The sequence below is a fragment of the Macrobrachium nipponense genome, chromosome 20 (genome assembly GCF_015104395.2).
Source record: "Macrobrachium nipponense isolate FS-2020 chromosome 20, ASM1510439v2, whole genome shotgun sequence".
NCBI lineage: Eukaryota > Metazoa > Arthropoda > Malacostraca > Decapoda > Palaemonidae > Macrobrachium > Macrobrachium nipponense.
Window position 1 is genome coordinate 51,222,899 of NC_061089.1, and position 17,184 is coordinate 51,240,082.

At 38.7% G+C, this 17,184-nt stretch overlaps 1 protein-coding gene across 1 annotated transcript in view; it reads left to right on the forward strand.

Annotated features, from left to right (window-relative positions):
• Positions 1-8,383, forward strand: part of LOC135220198 (integrator complex subunit 2-like) — a 100,562-nt gene extending 92,179 nt beyond the window's left edge. The window contains 10 exon segments of the mRNA XM_064257483.1: positions 1,220-1,260; positions 1,262-1,367; positions 2,668-2,845; positions 3,073-3,328; positions 3,638-3,745; positions 4,080-4,274; positions 4,277-4,307; positions 5,219-5,376; positions 5,378-5,393; positions 7,878-8,383. Of these exon segments, the coding sequence (XP_064113553.1) occupies positions 1,220-1,260; positions 1,262-1,367; positions 2,668-2,845; positions 3,073-3,328; positions 3,638-3,745; positions 4,080-4,274; positions 4,277-4,307; positions 5,219-5,376; positions 5,378-5,393; positions 7,878-8,083 (1,295 nt within the window). The 3' untranslated portion in view covers positions 8,084-8,383.
• Positions 8,384-17,184: the final 8,801 nt, after the last annotated feature.

Below are 17,184 nucleotides of genomic sequence, written 5' to 3' on the forward strand. Positions count from 1 at the left end.
AATTTTATCTTCAGAGGAAGAAAAGACTTGCTGCTAATGAAAGCAATCTCTGGTGCTCTGTAAAGGACCCCAGTAGGCCCTTATCTAAAAATGCCCTCTCATTCTTTATCAGGAATGTTATTAGAGAAGCACACACTTCTTGCAATCAGCAACAGTTTAGCCTTCTGAAAGTCAGGCGCACGAAGTACGGGCCATCGCGACGTCTTTGGCTTTCAAGAAGAATTTGTCATTACAAAACCTTATGAAGGCCACTTTTTGGAGGTGTGAATCAGTCTTCTCCAATCACTACCTAAAGGACGTATCGATTATGTATGAAAAGTGTTTTGGGCTAGGCCCTTACGTATCGCGGATTCAGTGCTGGGGCAGGGAGCTGAAAACACATCCTTTTTAATCCTTTTCCCTGTTAGTTTTAATTTTGAGTTTTTGGTTGTACGAAGGAGGTTGCAGGAGGCAACTCCTTCTTTCGTATACTAATGTTAGTATTTGGTTAGGTGATCGGTTGTGCTTGAGGCTCCTTGCAATTGGTAGTGATAGGCTCTGGCATGTAAGCGGGTTGATCCCCATTGACCAGATCCTGCTTGGATTCTGCCAAGTAAGTGGACTCAGTTCCCATTGGTAGACCCAAAGAGTTCTTCAGCCATAGGTCATGCCCTCGCTGAGGACTCTTTAGGCAACGCAGACCTAATAGACATAAAATATCAAGTCATTCTGCCTAAATCAGGTAAGAACAGAGGTTTATATTTTTTTTTTTTTTATTCCTTTAACATGTGTTGTCCCCACTTTCTAAGTATGTGTCTCTTTCCTCCACCAAGGGGGGTCAATCAGCTGAGTATATATCTGGCAGGGAAGTTCATGTACAAAATGATATTGTTAGTATACAATAAAGTTTTGTACATACTTACCTGGCAGATATATACGATTGATGGCGCGCCCAGCCTCCCTCAGGAGACAGGTGGAAGACAATAACCCGACTAAGAAAGTGGGGGACTGGTTCTTACATCCGCCTCCCAGCGGCGGGTAAGGTAGATCACCTGACCTACCTGTAGCGTGTGCCGCAAGTTTTGAATTTTTCTTTCGTGACGTCAGAGACCTAAGCTAAGTATATATCTGCCAGGTAAGTATGTACAAAACTTTATTGTATACTAACAATATCATGTTTCTAATGTTTTGTATCATATAGGAATTTTGAGGTTTTTCTTAACGTAAATTATCATTTTAGCTATGGAAGATGCTGCAGACAAACCAGGTCGTCTGTTAGTTGGTATTGGATAGTTTGCGATGCATGCCACCATATCACCTTTGGCCACTAGCTGCTTCACTCACAGCTTCCATCAAATGCTTATTACAACCAGGTGTCCCTCGTTAAGGTTTTTAAGGTACGTATTTTTATCCAATTAATTTTTAGAGTAATATTCTTAGAATTTTGTTTTTATTCCACTGTGTAATGAATTGAAATAAGATGTTTCATTCTTTATTGTTAAACATAAGATTATTTCCAGCAAAGATGCTTATTTAACCATACTGGAGGGGTAACTATATCAATATGCAGCTCCTCAGGCCAGTTAAACTTTGAAGTCTGCCAATTTACGAAAAGACACATGAATGGAAAGAGGAAGATATGCAAATGTAGCTTTGTGAAAGAAACAAAATTCTAAAACATTTTCCCTACCTTCCACAAGAAGTCGAAAATGACTATTTACAGCCCCTTGTGGGGCCTCTTTTACAAGACAATTGTAAAATTTTACTAACCTTATATAATATGTTTTTTATTTCCAATATATAACTTTTATTTTGTTATTTTGTAAAATTATAATTACTGCTCACAAAATATCAAAACAGATAAGAAATAAAAGCAGTAGCTATTCTTTTAGCATATTTGTTGAAAAATATTACTTTTTGTTTAGTTTTTTCTATTATTTTTTTGCAATTTTCTTGGTAATTTACATTTAAAACCGACATACTATCATAAAACGACAAGAACCAAAAACAACAGCAACCCCTTGGTATATTTACAAGCAAATTTACAAAAAGATGTCGTGAGAAAGAGACGCAGAACATTCCCCCTTCAAGTCACAAGCACTACTGAAGTCCTGAGACACCCACACTCAGTCAGTATAAAAGTTGCCTTAAGTGAATTTATGGGCTATAAAAGTATTGGTACCTCTTTCCTGCCAATTCTTTCCAAATCGATGGTGCGCAATATTGTTTAACTACAGGATCAATCCATCCACCACCCCAAACTTGTTATCACTTCTCCTGAGGATCAATCCGTCCATTAAGGGTTTATAGATGTAAGTGATCTGTAATGCTTCTTTCTGATGTTTGTCTTGTGTATTTATATACTAAAATATTTTGCTGATATTCATCTTAAAGTTTTACAGTATATACAGTATATAGTTGAGTTGTAAGATCTTTTAAAGCAAATGCAAATTTGATATTTTCACCCAGGAGAGTATATATAAATTGTATTGAATGCTGTTATTCATAGACTGGAGGTTTTATTTTTTTTTATTGATTATGCAGTCTAACCCCAAGTTATATATTTTCTTGTATTTCACAATTACATATTGATAGTGTACTTTAACATTTGAATAATCCTGTGCTTCAGTTTGTTTTAATTTTTAACTGTTTGCACAGTAGTTGGAAATAATAAAAATTCTTTACCAGATACCTATCGTCAAGTGTGGATGCGACTTAATTCACTGTTTCCACGTCGACTGTGGGCGATGACAGTGGAAGGTTTAAGACCCAAAGAAATTGGCAGCAAGCTGAGGAAAGTGCTTTCTGAAGATGATATCATTCTTGATCCTCTGTATGTTCTTCGATGTGATGAAAGAGTTTTTAGGTATGATACATTGATAGTGATGCACTAAGTCTTATAATGGTATACTACTGTTTTAACAAAACTGCCAGAAGTAGATCAGACAACAACTACAGTGTGTGTTTTCAATAATGTAAAGAGCAGAATGTTATATTACTTTTCATGCAAAGTTCAGTTTTTTGAAATATTTTTGTGATCAAATAAAGTACAGGTTATTAATGGAACTTTTCAAATGGTATTCAACATTGCAGATCAGCACCACTTCTCCAGCTTGTAATATATATGCTTCAAGTGTATTTATTATCATCTCGAACGTTCCTATCCCAGCAAATGCAAAATACCCCCCTAGTGAACACACCACATAGCGCTGGTAGTGGGAATAACAATATGGCACCACAAGCCATAGATGAAGAACGAGAAAAACTCAAAGGTGCACTCATACTCACTCAGGAGAGTGCAGCTGTTCAGATCCTTTTTAGAAGCAGTTTGAAGAAGGAGGAAGATACGGTATGTGCCATAAAGGTTATTGTTTTTTTTCAAAATAAATAACTAGATGTATATCATGGCATGGAATTCATTGGAGCATGCATACCAGAATTGGTCTGGTCATTACAGAATAAAATAAGTGCAAAGCACAGATTAATACAAACATCTTCTCACATAGTTATAGCAAAATGTATAGAAAAGAAAATTAACACATGACAATGTGGAAAGCCATAAAACATATGGAAACAAATCTACCAGTAGATTCTGGTGTAAGAATGTATATTCAGTTAAATTGATAACTTCATGTGATTTACACTCATTGTTTTTCAGGAAAATGGAGGTGCTTTAGCACTGCAAGAAATCAGAAGTATTGTATGCTCTTATATCCATCAAGCTTTCCTTAAAGATACAACATTAGCAAAGCTTGTTCATTTTCAGGCAAGTTGATTTTTATTTTACTGTAGCTATGTTATTATAAGCCTAAGTATTATAGAGAACATGAAGTAGCACACCAAAAGTTTTCAATAGCATGAACAGTAAATGGACTTGTCATATGTTTTATATATATATATATACCACGTATTTATATATAGGTTTCTGTTCAGGCTGAAGAATAAAAGGGAAATGATTGTCTAACTCCATGAAGGAAAAGCTGACGTAAAAAAAAAAGGTATGAGGATGGAGATGATATAGAGTTACTATTAACCTTTTAAAGTTTAGCATTTTGATCTTTATAGTGTAATTTTTATTTTTAATATTTATGTATTTGCAGGGTTATGATGGTGAGCTGATAGGGCCTGTAGTTCGAGGTGTGCCTTCCATGCATATAGCAATTGGACTCAACTGGATTCCAGAACTTTTGCAGTTGCCTGATTTAGAGAAGCAGCTGTTTGCTATTGATCTTACATCTCATCTGGCTCTACAAAATGCAATGCCATCTACTTTAAGCATATCTAAGGCTTGCAATCAATACAACCCACCCTTGCAACATTACTTTCTGGTAAGTTAGTTTATCTATGGAGTTTTCTTGTTTGAATTTTATTTTGCTTAAGATTCCAAGTTGTCTTCTCAAGATTTTTCACTTAGCTAAAATCATAGGATGTAAGATTATCATCATCAAAGTTGAACTTTGTGCTCCTCCCATTCTGAATTTTGTCATATAGCATGCTACTTATCTGCCTCCTTCCCATGCACTTTCAGGGAGTAGCATTTTTTGTTAAAAAAAAAAAAAAAACAAAAAAAAAAACTTTAGGTTGATCAGCTGTGCATTGTTAGAAGCATCTAATCTGCTACTTGCACATTACAGGTAGTAGTTAGAGCAAGTGCTGAGAGTTTATCAAGTGTTCCCTCGCATCTGAGGATGTCAAGCAACCATGTGTCAGTAGCCGTTTTTTGTTTTTAACAGTTAGAAAAGTAAATTTAAGAACTGTGGCAGACTGCCTAAGCAGTTGGGAATTTGTGTGTGTAGTTCCCCCTCCATCATAATGGCCACTCTTTTTGGCTACAGCCCATGATCTGAAAAAACTAACTGCAGAAAAACATGCAATATAATTTCTCCAACTATCTTAAAAGAATGAATGAAAAAACAAAAAAAATATTTCAATATATTTACTTATAGTATTTTAACCAAAGGGACTTTAGTATTTACTTTGCATCTTATATATATTGCTCCTGTGCATTTATTTTTGGTCCTTTCTTCACTTTATGGATTTTTCCCATTCATGCAAATTTTTTTTTTTTTTTTTTTTTTTTTTTTACAGATTTAGTGCTGTTGCCAAATTTTGGATTATTTTCAGAGTAGTATAGTTGTGTATCATTCGTTGCAACTTTTTATAGTTATTGTTCCATGTCAAAATTAATGTGTGAATGTTTAATGGAGGATTTTTAAAGTTTTTATTCATTTGTTTGCAGTTCTGGGAGAAAAGGAGAGGCTCCATATTATGGAGGCATCATTGCCTTCACTGATTAACATTGGACGTGCATTCCCTGCTCTTACTGATGATCTCCTGCATCTGTTAGTGATGTATGGGAGAGTTGCTGCAGCACAGTCTGCATTATCAGCGGCTCCAGACTCCGAGATCAATTGGTGAGTTGTGTTTTGTTTTCAATCTTTCTCACATGGCCAACATATTTTAATGTGTTATTTCTGATAACATGCAAGTTTTATTTTCCCACATTAGGCAGCTTTTGGAGTGCATTACTCATATAGAGCAGATAACCCCCTTGGGTGGTCATTGCAGTGTAAGGCAAATTGTTGATTATATAAAAAGGTTCAATGTAGGTTTGCTTTGGCCCCAGCTACTTTGGTTTCTGCCTTTTACTTTTATTCCTTTTGGTCTTTTCTTTTCCCACTTAATTGCCCTATAATGAGGTGGTGAGTAAGAGGTAGCGCCGAAGTGTATTCTCATTTATTGACACAAAAAGTCAACAGTTCAGGAACTCTTGCGAATGAAACGTAGCATTTGGCATTAGGGGAAAACATTGACATTAGTGAAAAACAGAGATATCTATGTACAGCCAGATGTGTTTTCTCACACTTGGAAAAATGGTTAACAGTTCTAAATGCAAATTGGAAAGAGTTAATACATGTGCTTGGTTTTTCAATAGTTTTATCACAAAAAGTGCAGGTTTTATAATGAAAATTGATAAAAAAAAAACACCAGGAATTTGTGGATATTTCTTATAGAAAAATACCGCGAATATGGTAATTTTCCGCGAAATAATGCGGGGAAACATTCCCGAGAGAAATCTGCAAATGTGTGAGTCCGTGAATCCGGAGAATGTGTATACGGGGGTCCACTGTATTATTGATTTAAACTAGAATCTAACTAATTCACTAAAGCATTCTCTTGAATGAATTGATATTGCTGTTTACATTATTTGAAAATTAGTAAATAATTTATCATACAAAAAACATATGTGCACCTCATTGAGAGAGAGAAAATATTTACATAATTTTATTAAACTTAATACAGTATTAACAAGTATATTTATTATTATTATGAGAGAGAGAAAATACATTTCATAATTTTATTAAACTTAATACAGTATTAACAAATATATTTAAAAATTATTAAATCTTATTGCATCATAAAAATATTTTAGTCTTGAAAATATCGAAATACACTAATTAGTGAATATTGTCGGGAAAACCTGCGAATGAGTGAGTCTTCTTTTAGACAAGTTCCGCAGAAAAATCTTGAGAATGCAAATATGGGTTGGGGGTTTGACTGTACAGTTTTAACAATGCCATGAAAAGCAGGTACTGAAAAATGCATAAATGCTAATTTGAATCGGGATTGCTGGATCTGTGCTTCTTTTAAGTACTTTGTGAGTCACAGATTTATTTTGAAGCGGGGATGCCCTGAGGGTCCTGGGGACTGATCAGGATCTCACAGTAACCCCTCCCCAACACGGAAGAACCCAGGCCTCTGGTTTGTGAAGGGTGGCAGGTGGATGCTTGCTCCTGCTGTAGTGTGTTTGCTAGCTGGGCTGGTGCTGGCAAGTAATGTTCATCAGGGTCACCAATAAAACAAGGTGGCAAGTATTTGCCAGAGTCAAGGTATATTCGGATTTGACATTAGGTAAAAACAGAAATATCTATGTACAGCCAGATGTGTTTTTACATACCTGGAAAAATGGTTATCAATTCCATATACTAATTGGAAAGAGTTCAATATAGATATGGTTGGAAAGCTTGCAATGTCTGATGCGTTCGTAATACAGTTCTAACCATGTCAAGTAGCGTTCTGAAAATGCATAAAATGAGTTAGTTTGAATCAGAAGTGCTGGATCCGTGTTTAAGAGGACTTGGTGCATCATGCAGATTTTTGTTTTTGAATCAAGGATGCCCCAGGGCCTGGCGATTGATCAGGACCTCACAGTCCAACTTCAATGCTTTAGTTATGCCCTGTGAGATTGTAGAATTGTCCTCGGTTGTTTTTTGAGGCAAATATAATTATCTAGTCTAATATACTACCACTGAAGATATATCACTAAGAAACAGCATTCTTGGTGGAGCACTGAATCTGATAGTAACATGAATGTATATTAGTCAACAACAGGGGGCAAACTAAACCGGCTTTAAAAGGACGGAAGCGAAGCACGTCCTCTCTTAAAGGCGGTAAGAAAATAACTTTACCAGTTTCCAGCTGGCGCTAAGTATTTATCCTAATGTCAAGACTGAAGGTTTGTTAGTTATGAAAATACAAATTGGTTAAAAATTTGTCATTTTAATTTAGTCAGTAATTTCAGTTTTTCATACTCTATTTAGCCCATATTTTGCTTTTTAAATAGTCCACAATCTTTTGGATTCTATTAAGTCATTATTGACAAAAAAATTATTAATTTGTACCTTATAGTCCCAAGTCTTCAGAACAAATTTCATGTAAACATTTTTCAGTTTAAAGTTTTGTTAAACCTTTGGTCCCAGCTCTGATTATTTAAGGTTTTTGAAAGAGTAGTCCTGGTCCTGTTAGTTTAATAACATAGTAGAAGTGAAACATCAAAATTTTTAATTAATAGTATTTCTTTTTTGCTTTTTAGAATTATGACTTTTCTCTATTTTCAGCCTTTATGGAGAAGCCTTTTATTATGGAAGAAAATTTGAAAGAGGAAAAAATGGACTTTGAAGAAAGTGTACCAGAAGGCACCAGTGAACCTTTTCCATGGCATACAGCACCAAAGGTTCCAAAAGATGATCAGCTTTTTGCTTCCGTAATATATGTTTTCAAAAAGTTGGTTATTGAAAGCACCATGACTCACAACCTGTATTAGTGATACCAGTTCTTTACTATAATAAAGAAATGCAATTTTATGAAACTGGACACTGTAATTAATGTAAATTATCTGTATGATCTTGCGAGTTCCATAAACAATAAACACCATCATTAGTTAAATGGCAGGAAACTGACAAACTTATGGTCCTAGGACCATCACAGTCAAAAATATTTCTTGAATTTTGTTGTGTGTGTGTATGTACAAATTATAATCTTCATTTTACATGATGTAAATCGTTTATCCAAATGACAGTAAGTTGACTAGTTTCATTCAACATCATAAGTATTTTTAATAAATACAGATTTCCAACCCTTGTCTTTTATTCTGTTGTGGACTGATACAAGATACAAGGGGCACTAGAAAATCTGTGGACTTATTGTCTTTTATTCTGTGGACTGATACAAGATACAAGGGCCAGCTAGAAACTGTGGACTTACAGATTTAAAATGAGGCATTGTTATTAATGCTCATAGTACCATTGCTACAGTGCTTAAAAATAATAGAATTCATAAAACCTAATTGCAATACAGTAGTATCTATAATGAAGGCAACGGCTTTAGTATTAACGCTTATAGTATTAACAATTATATTTACAAACCTAGCTTAAACATAAATTCATATAACCTACCTAATTGGAATACAGTAGTATGTATATAATGAAAGTAACTGATTATACTATTAATTAACAATAACATTTACAAAAAACCCTCAGGATAAAGCTGTCATGTTAGGAAAAACTGAGTAAAACTATAAAATAAAATAGAGCAGAAGGGGCAACTAGAAGCTTTGGACTAATGGATTTAAAAATGAGGCATTGTTATGAATGCTCATAGTACCACTACTACAGTAGTGGTACTATGAGCAAAACCTAACTGCAAATACAGTAGTATCTATAATAGAGGCAACTGATTACGTATAGTATATTAATCACATTTACAAACAAGCCCATCAGGATAAAGCTGTTATATCAGAAATACCCAAGAAAAAGTATAAAACAGTAGTAAGGAAAGCAAAATAATACATGAGAAGGTTAGCTAATTAAGAGGAGAATATCATATAGTAAAAATGACAACCTTGACTGATGACCAGGTTGTGGTTTAAGGCCTTCATAGAAGAGTGGCAACAGGAGCACTGTCTTCATAAATTATCTGTACCAGGTTAAGATGCTGCACTTCATAAATTATCTCTGTGCCAGGTTAAGATGCTTCATTGTTAAAACATGCGTTCCACCACAAGCCCTTCATGCACAGTTAGTAAAAGTACTTGTCTTTAAGATCATAAGTTTTAATAAATTAACTAATTACAACTACAAATTTGTATAAAAGATTAATTTGAAATTAACCTTAACTCTCCATCTTGCAGCTTTTACTTCCACGCAAGCATGAGTTTGACAGATTGCAAAAGAAGAATGAGAAAACATTTGTTCCTACATGTATAAAAACCCTCAGTCTTTACAAGCGTCGTCATCTTCCTCTTTGGAATCGTCATATTTTCATCAACCTCCACCCTTTGACTTCTAAGGCTCCCTGCCAAAGAAGAAGGAGTTCCCCCCCCCCCCCCCCCCCCCACCGAAGTCTTGCCCCACTGGACTTCTAAAGGGTCTGCCTCCTCGAAGTGGGGAGGCAGTTGGGTCTTCTGCTGGCTCGCCCATTCCTTTGGGAACAGGAACCGTCACGCTGTCACCAGGGTCTAGCATGTCGGGAGCCATAGAAGTGCAACTTCGGTCCACACATCTGCTGATAGTCCTAGAGGTTCTGCCCAAGACTAGTTCCATGTCCGGCGCTCATTTACCGGTTTCCCCGAGTGCACATAAGTCTATGAATTTGTGTGCATCCTGAGTCAGTGACGCATAATCTGCTCACTGTCACGACTTAGGCACGTGGAAGAAAGGTAGTCTCGCTCAGGTGACTCACGCTTTGCTGGTGATCACTCTGGTGGTGATTGCTTGGTACCCAGGGTTGACGTTACGAGCCCGCAGGACCATGCACACAATGAGACTGGTAGGGGGTGATCCATTTGGTCCTCTGCCCACCCAGACCACGGCCACAGTCACGTGACTGACCGGTCTTGGTGGCCTCGAACGTTTCTCCTGCCATGCGCGAGTTTCGTAATCCTCCTTGGGAAAGCTTTTTCTTAAGACTTGCGTTGCGGCCATCACTGCAGGTTGATGGCTGCCCGCGCTTCGCTTGCTTCTCCTGCTAGCAAGGCGAGCGAGAGCATCCAGTCTTCCTCACCTATTCCCTCTACTTCCTATGGCTACACTGGGAGGGGCGAGGTGAATAGGAGGGATCCTGCAGAGTGCTCTCCATAGGCTTCAGCGTTGGGAGACTACGTTCCTGGAAGAGTCTTAGGGTCCCACCGGCCGTACATCCACATAGTCAAATCGAGACTGTTCTCCCTGGCTTTTTCTGTCCTTTGGACGAATTTCAACTCGCAGTCCCCTATAAGTTCTTGCGTTTTGGGAGCCTCGAGTGAATATTCTGTTGAATTGTACTCACATTCCAGTCTTAAATGCTTGCATTTAGGCCTGGTTTTTATGCCTGTTCCTCTTCGATTTCTACAGGAGTCGAGGAGGGGCCCCACCCCGATGATCGTTTGACAAAATTTTGGGGTCTCGCCGAACGCTTAAATTCTTTGGAATTTCCAGCACTCGGAGGGTTTTGGTCTTATATGATCTGCAAACACTCTGGCGAGACTAGAATTCCTGATAATTGTGTTACTACAATACCCGGAAATCTCGCTGATGCTTGAACTCCTTGGAATTTCTGTCATTTTCAGTGTTATGGTTTTCTATAATTTCCAAACACTCGGGCGAGACAGACATCCCCGGTAACTCTTATTCCCAGAATCTGGAGTTTCACTGAGCCATTAAATTCCTTGGAATTTCTGGTGTTCGCAGAGTGATTTGGTTTTCTGTGATTTCCAAACACTCGGATAATGGGCATTCCTGATAATTATTACAATAATTGGGAGTCTCGCTGAGCACCTGGATCCCTTGGTATCGCTGACGCTTGCTGAGTGCTCGGCATCATCATATTGCCAAGAACCAGGGTGAGACAAGGCTCACCCAATTTTTTTCTTGTCATACAAGAGTCGGGTTTTCTTGCCAAGCGTGGGACTTCTTGCGAATTCTAGCACTCGCCGAGCGCTCACTATCACAAGTGCTTGGATAGTAGATGAGCCTGTGTCTCAGTAGCCCCAGGAGTTTGAACCATTAGGTTCCTTCCTGTCTGGTTCCAAGGGCACTGCTCATGAAGCCTGGGCTACGTTGGGTACTTGTATACGGTTCTCTCCGAGTGTACAACCCCCAACGGGGGTTCATATATCCACAGTCAGTGTGATAGGTAGTCTTCTCTCCATCTTGATAGTGGTCCAGGGCTATAGGAATGGACCAGACTGCATTGGTGGTTCTGGACCCACCTGTGAAAGCCATAGGGTGGACTTTATTCTTCAGGTGCCAAGATCAATGTCGCTGTTCCTCGGGACAAGGCATCTGAAGGAGATAGGAGGAGGTCCTCTGTGTAGTCCCCTCTTCATGAGGTTTTGATTACGGAGAAGCTAGGTGCATAGCAAGACGTTGCAAGTCCTCACCAGCTTTTACTACATTTAACTCTGGTCAACTTTCGCTTACGTTCGCACGAACAAAACAGTTGTAGGAAATGAATGCTTCATTTAACAGAGTGAGAACATTGCAAGTTCAGAGAAGAGTGGGCAAGAACAGTCAATCTTCCCATTTTTTTTTTTTTCCCCCACTACTCCTGGTTATACAGGGATGAACAAGGAAATAAGAGGAATTCTGTGGAGTCTACTCCTCCGAGTTTGAATCCAAGAGACTGTTTTTGATTCAATCTTAGGATCTTGCCGAATATACATCAATCTGCACAGGATGGATAGCACCAAGAGATTTGAACGCCTCTCCAGGGCTAATGTTTTGAGAATGAGTTCGGCTTGAAACTAGTTGTCTTTGGTATCCTGTTATCACTGTAGAAGTCTCCCTTCGGAACAACTTCACCCTCGCTTTCTTCATCAGAGAATGAAGGAGATCCACTTCCAGTCCTTATTCTTGTCTCTCGAATGAAGAAGAATTTACAGGAACCTACGAATATACTAGTATATTTCTCTTGTAACATGCTTCTGTTATCAGTTGCATCGTCCGAGTCGTAGGCGCATATCTCTAAGTTAATTCTTCTGTTATGTGACTGAGGCGAATAGTACCTTCTCTTAATTAACCTGAAACTCAGGACAGCCTTTTGGGCCTCCCAAGAGTTAACGGTTTTGATTTTGAGATAACAGTGGTATTGTTTACCAACAACACCACAGCATTTGCATTATCACCGAACAACTAGGTTTTCTTTCCTCCCATTTCAGTTAAAATGCAGATGCTCGAGTGTATCTTTCTGCTCTTGATGGTTCTGGCCGAACACATTCCATCTTGGAATGCACTACCAAACAACTCTGTATAAGGAGTCGAGCGATTGGTAGGGTACTCTCGGTACTGCACTTTCTCTGAGATTCTGTTCGTTTTAGTATTGTTATGGAGGAGTTATAGGAGTTCCATTTGGCAACGTCCTTGAGAGAGAGAGAGAGAGAGAGAGCGTAATTGGTGGATGGATGGTTAGTGACTGAATTGGCTGTTAGTGAGTTCTGGGTTGTCTGCTAGTGCGGTTGGAGTTAGTTGTTATGATAAAGAGTTTCTGAGGAGTCAGTCTGTAATCAGAGCCTGTGATGGTCAGTAGTGTCGGCAGCGGTGGTCTGTGAAGAGTATTGAAGACATTGATGGTCAGTTAAATTGTGTTATTGAATTGTTGTTTAGTTTGTTGTTAAGTTTGATATTGTTTGCTTTAGAGTTGTGCCTGTGTTGTTAGATTTATTTAGCCTGTGAGTTCCTGTTGAGTTGTGAGTTGTTGTAGTTGGGGGTTGTTGTTGTTGTTGGGGAAACTGTTGTGGTTTCTTGGTGTTGTGAGAGGTTGGGTGTGGGCTTGTGTTGTTGGGTTGGGTGTTGTGGAGTGGGATTGTTGGTGAGCTGTTGTGGTTTGTTTTGTTTTGTGTTGTGGCTGTAGTCCTTGGTTGTTCTTGTGGTTGTAGGCCTTGTTTGGTGGTTGTGTTGTTGGGTTGTGGTTCTTAGTTGTTGTTGAGTTGCGTGGTTATAGTTCTTTGTTGTTGGTTTTGTGTTGTTTGCAGCAGTTGTTGGTGTCTCAGCGACGTCGTCCAGCGGACAGCACAGCATAACCCTGAGTATCTGGAGTTGGGGTGAGTACATGTGTTTGTGTTTTTTGTTCCATGTGTATGTGAGTCAACTGTCCTGCGTTTTTCTGTAGCGTGAAGAGAAAGTGTGGCTGAGGGGGGGGGAGTTTGGCAGCCGGATTGGTTAAGTTTTATGTTGGGGGGGGGGGGTGCCTGCTTGTTTCTTTAGCTTGTGACCGCCACATAAATTTTTGGTGCTGAAGTCCCAAACAGGGACTGCGGTGCGGCAGCTGCAGAACTATTGGGGTATGAGTTGTGTGATTGGTGGAGAAAGTGAGGATAGAAGGGTTGAAAGGAGATGGAGAGGCTGAAGGGGCAGTTGCAGTTGGCGAGGGAAGCTAAGGAAAGATTGGAAGTGGAGAATGAGAGGTTAAGGGTAGAGTGTGAGGAGCTGAAGAGCGAGTTAGAGGAATGCTAAGGAGTGTGAAAGTGGAAATGAAAGAAGAGGTGAAAGGAGTGGAAGGAGAATGTTTGAAAAAGAAAAAAATGGATGAAAAAAAAATTCTGAGTAAGATGAATGCAGTGCAGGAGATGATGAAGGGATTCATGTGAGAGGGAGCAGTAGGAGGTTAGGCCTACTTGGTCTTGTGACGGGCCAGGAGCGATTAAGAGAGTGAAAGAACAAGTGGATGAGAGTATGAGTGATGTAAGTGATAAGGTTGTGGAAAGTGAGGGGAAGAAAAAGAAAAACACCCAGGATAGGGAGAAATCAGAGCAGAAGGGTAAGAAGGAAGTTGAGGATAAAGGTGCGTCCACACAGTCGAACAATGTCCGACGGACAAACATTGTTACCAATTAACAATTGTCTGCTGGTCTTTGCATTGTGAGCGAGCAGAGTAAAAACACTGGTTGTACAAAACCTCATTCTGGTACCACTGTTTGTTGCCAGATCTACTTCCATCGTTTCCCCGCTTATGACGTCATCCTGCTTCACCTATGACATGGTAACAATGTGTGTCCGTCGGACATTGTTCGACCGTGTGGACGCACCTTAAGGGAAGGGCTAAGGGAAAGACTATTAAGACTGATGAGCAGGTTAAGAAGAGGACAGATGAAGGTGACCATAGAGTTTGAGGATAATGTGCGGGAAGAGAGTGATTTGGATTGCGGTGTGTGGAAACAGGTAGGTAGAAAGAAGGATAAGAAGACGTAATCAAGAGCATGGATATTAATTAGTATGGAAGTTGATTCGTTGTATTCGGACGAGGTTAAGAGGGGTCAGAATGGAAGTAGCGAAAGTGAGAGTGAGAGTGAGCAGGAAGTACAAAAGGATGTGTATATGAGAGAGGTACCCCGATGTGCACAATACGAGGAATATGGTAGTAGGGACATGGACTTTTTAAAGGAATATGAGAAGTATTGTGAGCCTAGGTATGGAAGTACAAAAGGATGTGTATATGAGAGAGGTACCCCGATGTGCACAATACGAGGACTTTTTAAAGGAATATGAGAAGTATTGTGAGCCTAGTATGGGGATAACAAGAGAGTCTGGGCAAGAGAGTTAGGTATTTTCTTGACAGGATTTTTGTTGAGTATGTATAGGGTAATGATGAGTGTAGGGAATGTGCTGTATGAGTGTGTGAAAGCCAGGATTGTGGAACAAGCAAAGAGGATAAAGAGTAGCATTAGATATAGGAGAAAGCAAGATTTTGAAGAGGCAAGAATGAATATTGGCGAGTCGTTGTCGATGTATGCGTGCAGGTTGGAAATATTAGTTAGGAAAAAGTTTAGGGGCGAAGGGATAAATGAGTGTAAGGAGTTAGTGCGAAAGTTGCTGGCGACTGTAACAGTGTGCATATGAGTTTATGAATCTCAAACATGAGAAATTGTGATGGACGAATGAAAGGTGATGTGGAAGGACACTTTAGAAATATAGTCGAGACCTGGACCTCGAAATAATCGGATTTCAGCGGAAAATTTTGAGTAAATGCTGCATCTGAGCTCTACCAAAAATCTGGAAACCACCCAAGTAATCATGATTTTTGTTAACAAAAGTGGTTCAGTCAGTCGCTGCTAATAGGTGTTGTTCCCATGCTCATTTGGCGAGGAAAACGGTTAGACCACAACTGAACTGAAGATTATTAAAAATCATAATGTAAGAGGCATTCTGTGACAACCATAAAATGCTGCGAGGTTTTCAATGATAGATAACCGTTGAAGTTTGTTTGTTTGGAGTTTTTACGTGTTGTTTGTTTGTTTGGAGTTTTTACGTGTTGATAGTTGTATCAATAGTTGGCAACAGTCACAACTGTCGACACTAAACAAAACATATGTAACCTAACAATGGTAAAATCTGTAAGTAATTCAAGTGAATCACTAGTGTTACAACTTTTGATACTGCAAACAAAACTAATTGCAGCAATTACCTTGGATAATTACCATAATTAGATTTAGGATGAGCTTGTTGTTATTTTATCATCAGAGTAGGATCTCTATCCATAATTCTAAAAACCGAAGAGGTCTATAAAGGCCTGTCCACACGAGCGGGCCTGATCGGCGTGCTCCGGGGTTGATGGCCAAATTCTGGCGGGCTTACCCGTGAATGTTGTCCACACGGGTGAGGCGATGGAGAGGTGAGCGTGCCCGACGATGCCAGTAGTGTGTTAGTGAGGTACGATAAGCATGGTGCCTACCGCAAAGATAATGTGTAGCATGATAATTGCTTTGTGTGTGATGAAAAAGAAGAGAATATGGGGCAAAGAATGGCTCAGTAAAAGAAATGTATATGGTTAACGTACGTCTCCCAGGGTCGAAGCTTAAGCCATCGGGCACTACCATGGGGATTTTGCTAAGACCCATGGGCAATTTGACGGTTTGCCTGTCAGAGGGGACCGCCAATCAGGCCCGGTCGTGTGGACAGGCCTTGAGCCTAAACATGAATATTTTTTGGAGAAAATGATAAATAAAAAAAGTTAAACGTATTTCATAGAATATAAGCATTGTCATCGTATGCCATTTGCATTCGATATTGTTTACATTCTCAAAATCTCGGCTGATTGAGGTATCGATATCTTGTTTACCATTACACTTGGCTGGTATGTAAGTTAGATACTGTCTTGTAAATCAACAAAGTTGGGTTTAAAAGTGGCACAATACTTGATTGTATAAGCGTTAAGTGTGATTTCGCTGGTTTTGAACATCAATTTTGCCGGCGCTTTTCTTTATAGTGACAGCAAATGACGTCAATCAGCTGTTTCTCGATGTTGTTGCTTATGTCTGTACTACAGGTTTAATAATCGCTTCATCCGTAATTTAAAAAAAAATAGAGAGAGAGAGAGAGAGAGAGAGAGAGAGAGAGAGAGAGAGAGAGAGGAATAATGTTCAATTTAATAAAATTCTTGTTTTACTGTATCTAATCATATTGCATGTATTATTACCATATTACCGAATTATATTACGGACAGAGCGAACTGACGTGCATTCTGGTTTTGTTTACATTCGGAAAATATCAGCTGATATCATTTTAACTATGGTCACTGTCTTAAAATGCCAAATGGAACTTAATTTATGAGAGAAAGCTGGGTTTACAAATTGCAGCTACATTATTTATAAAAATAGTATATTAAAGTGCTACATGTATATTTTTCAGGCAATGCTTTGCCTACCAAAACATTCTGCAGTCTGCTCATTAGTCATTAATCGTAATTTCCAGTCGTGCTCGACTTCAAGCCTAGTTGTTTTACTAAGCGACAATATTTTTCTGGTAGTATTTTATAATCAAATTAAAGGGTTTTGTGATATCGACAGCCCCCAGTTATCCTTAAACATCGGGATTCTTTCCAATTTTAAAGGCCTACATTTATGAAACATTACTTTCAATGGGTAATACTCTACGGATAATGATATCTAATGTC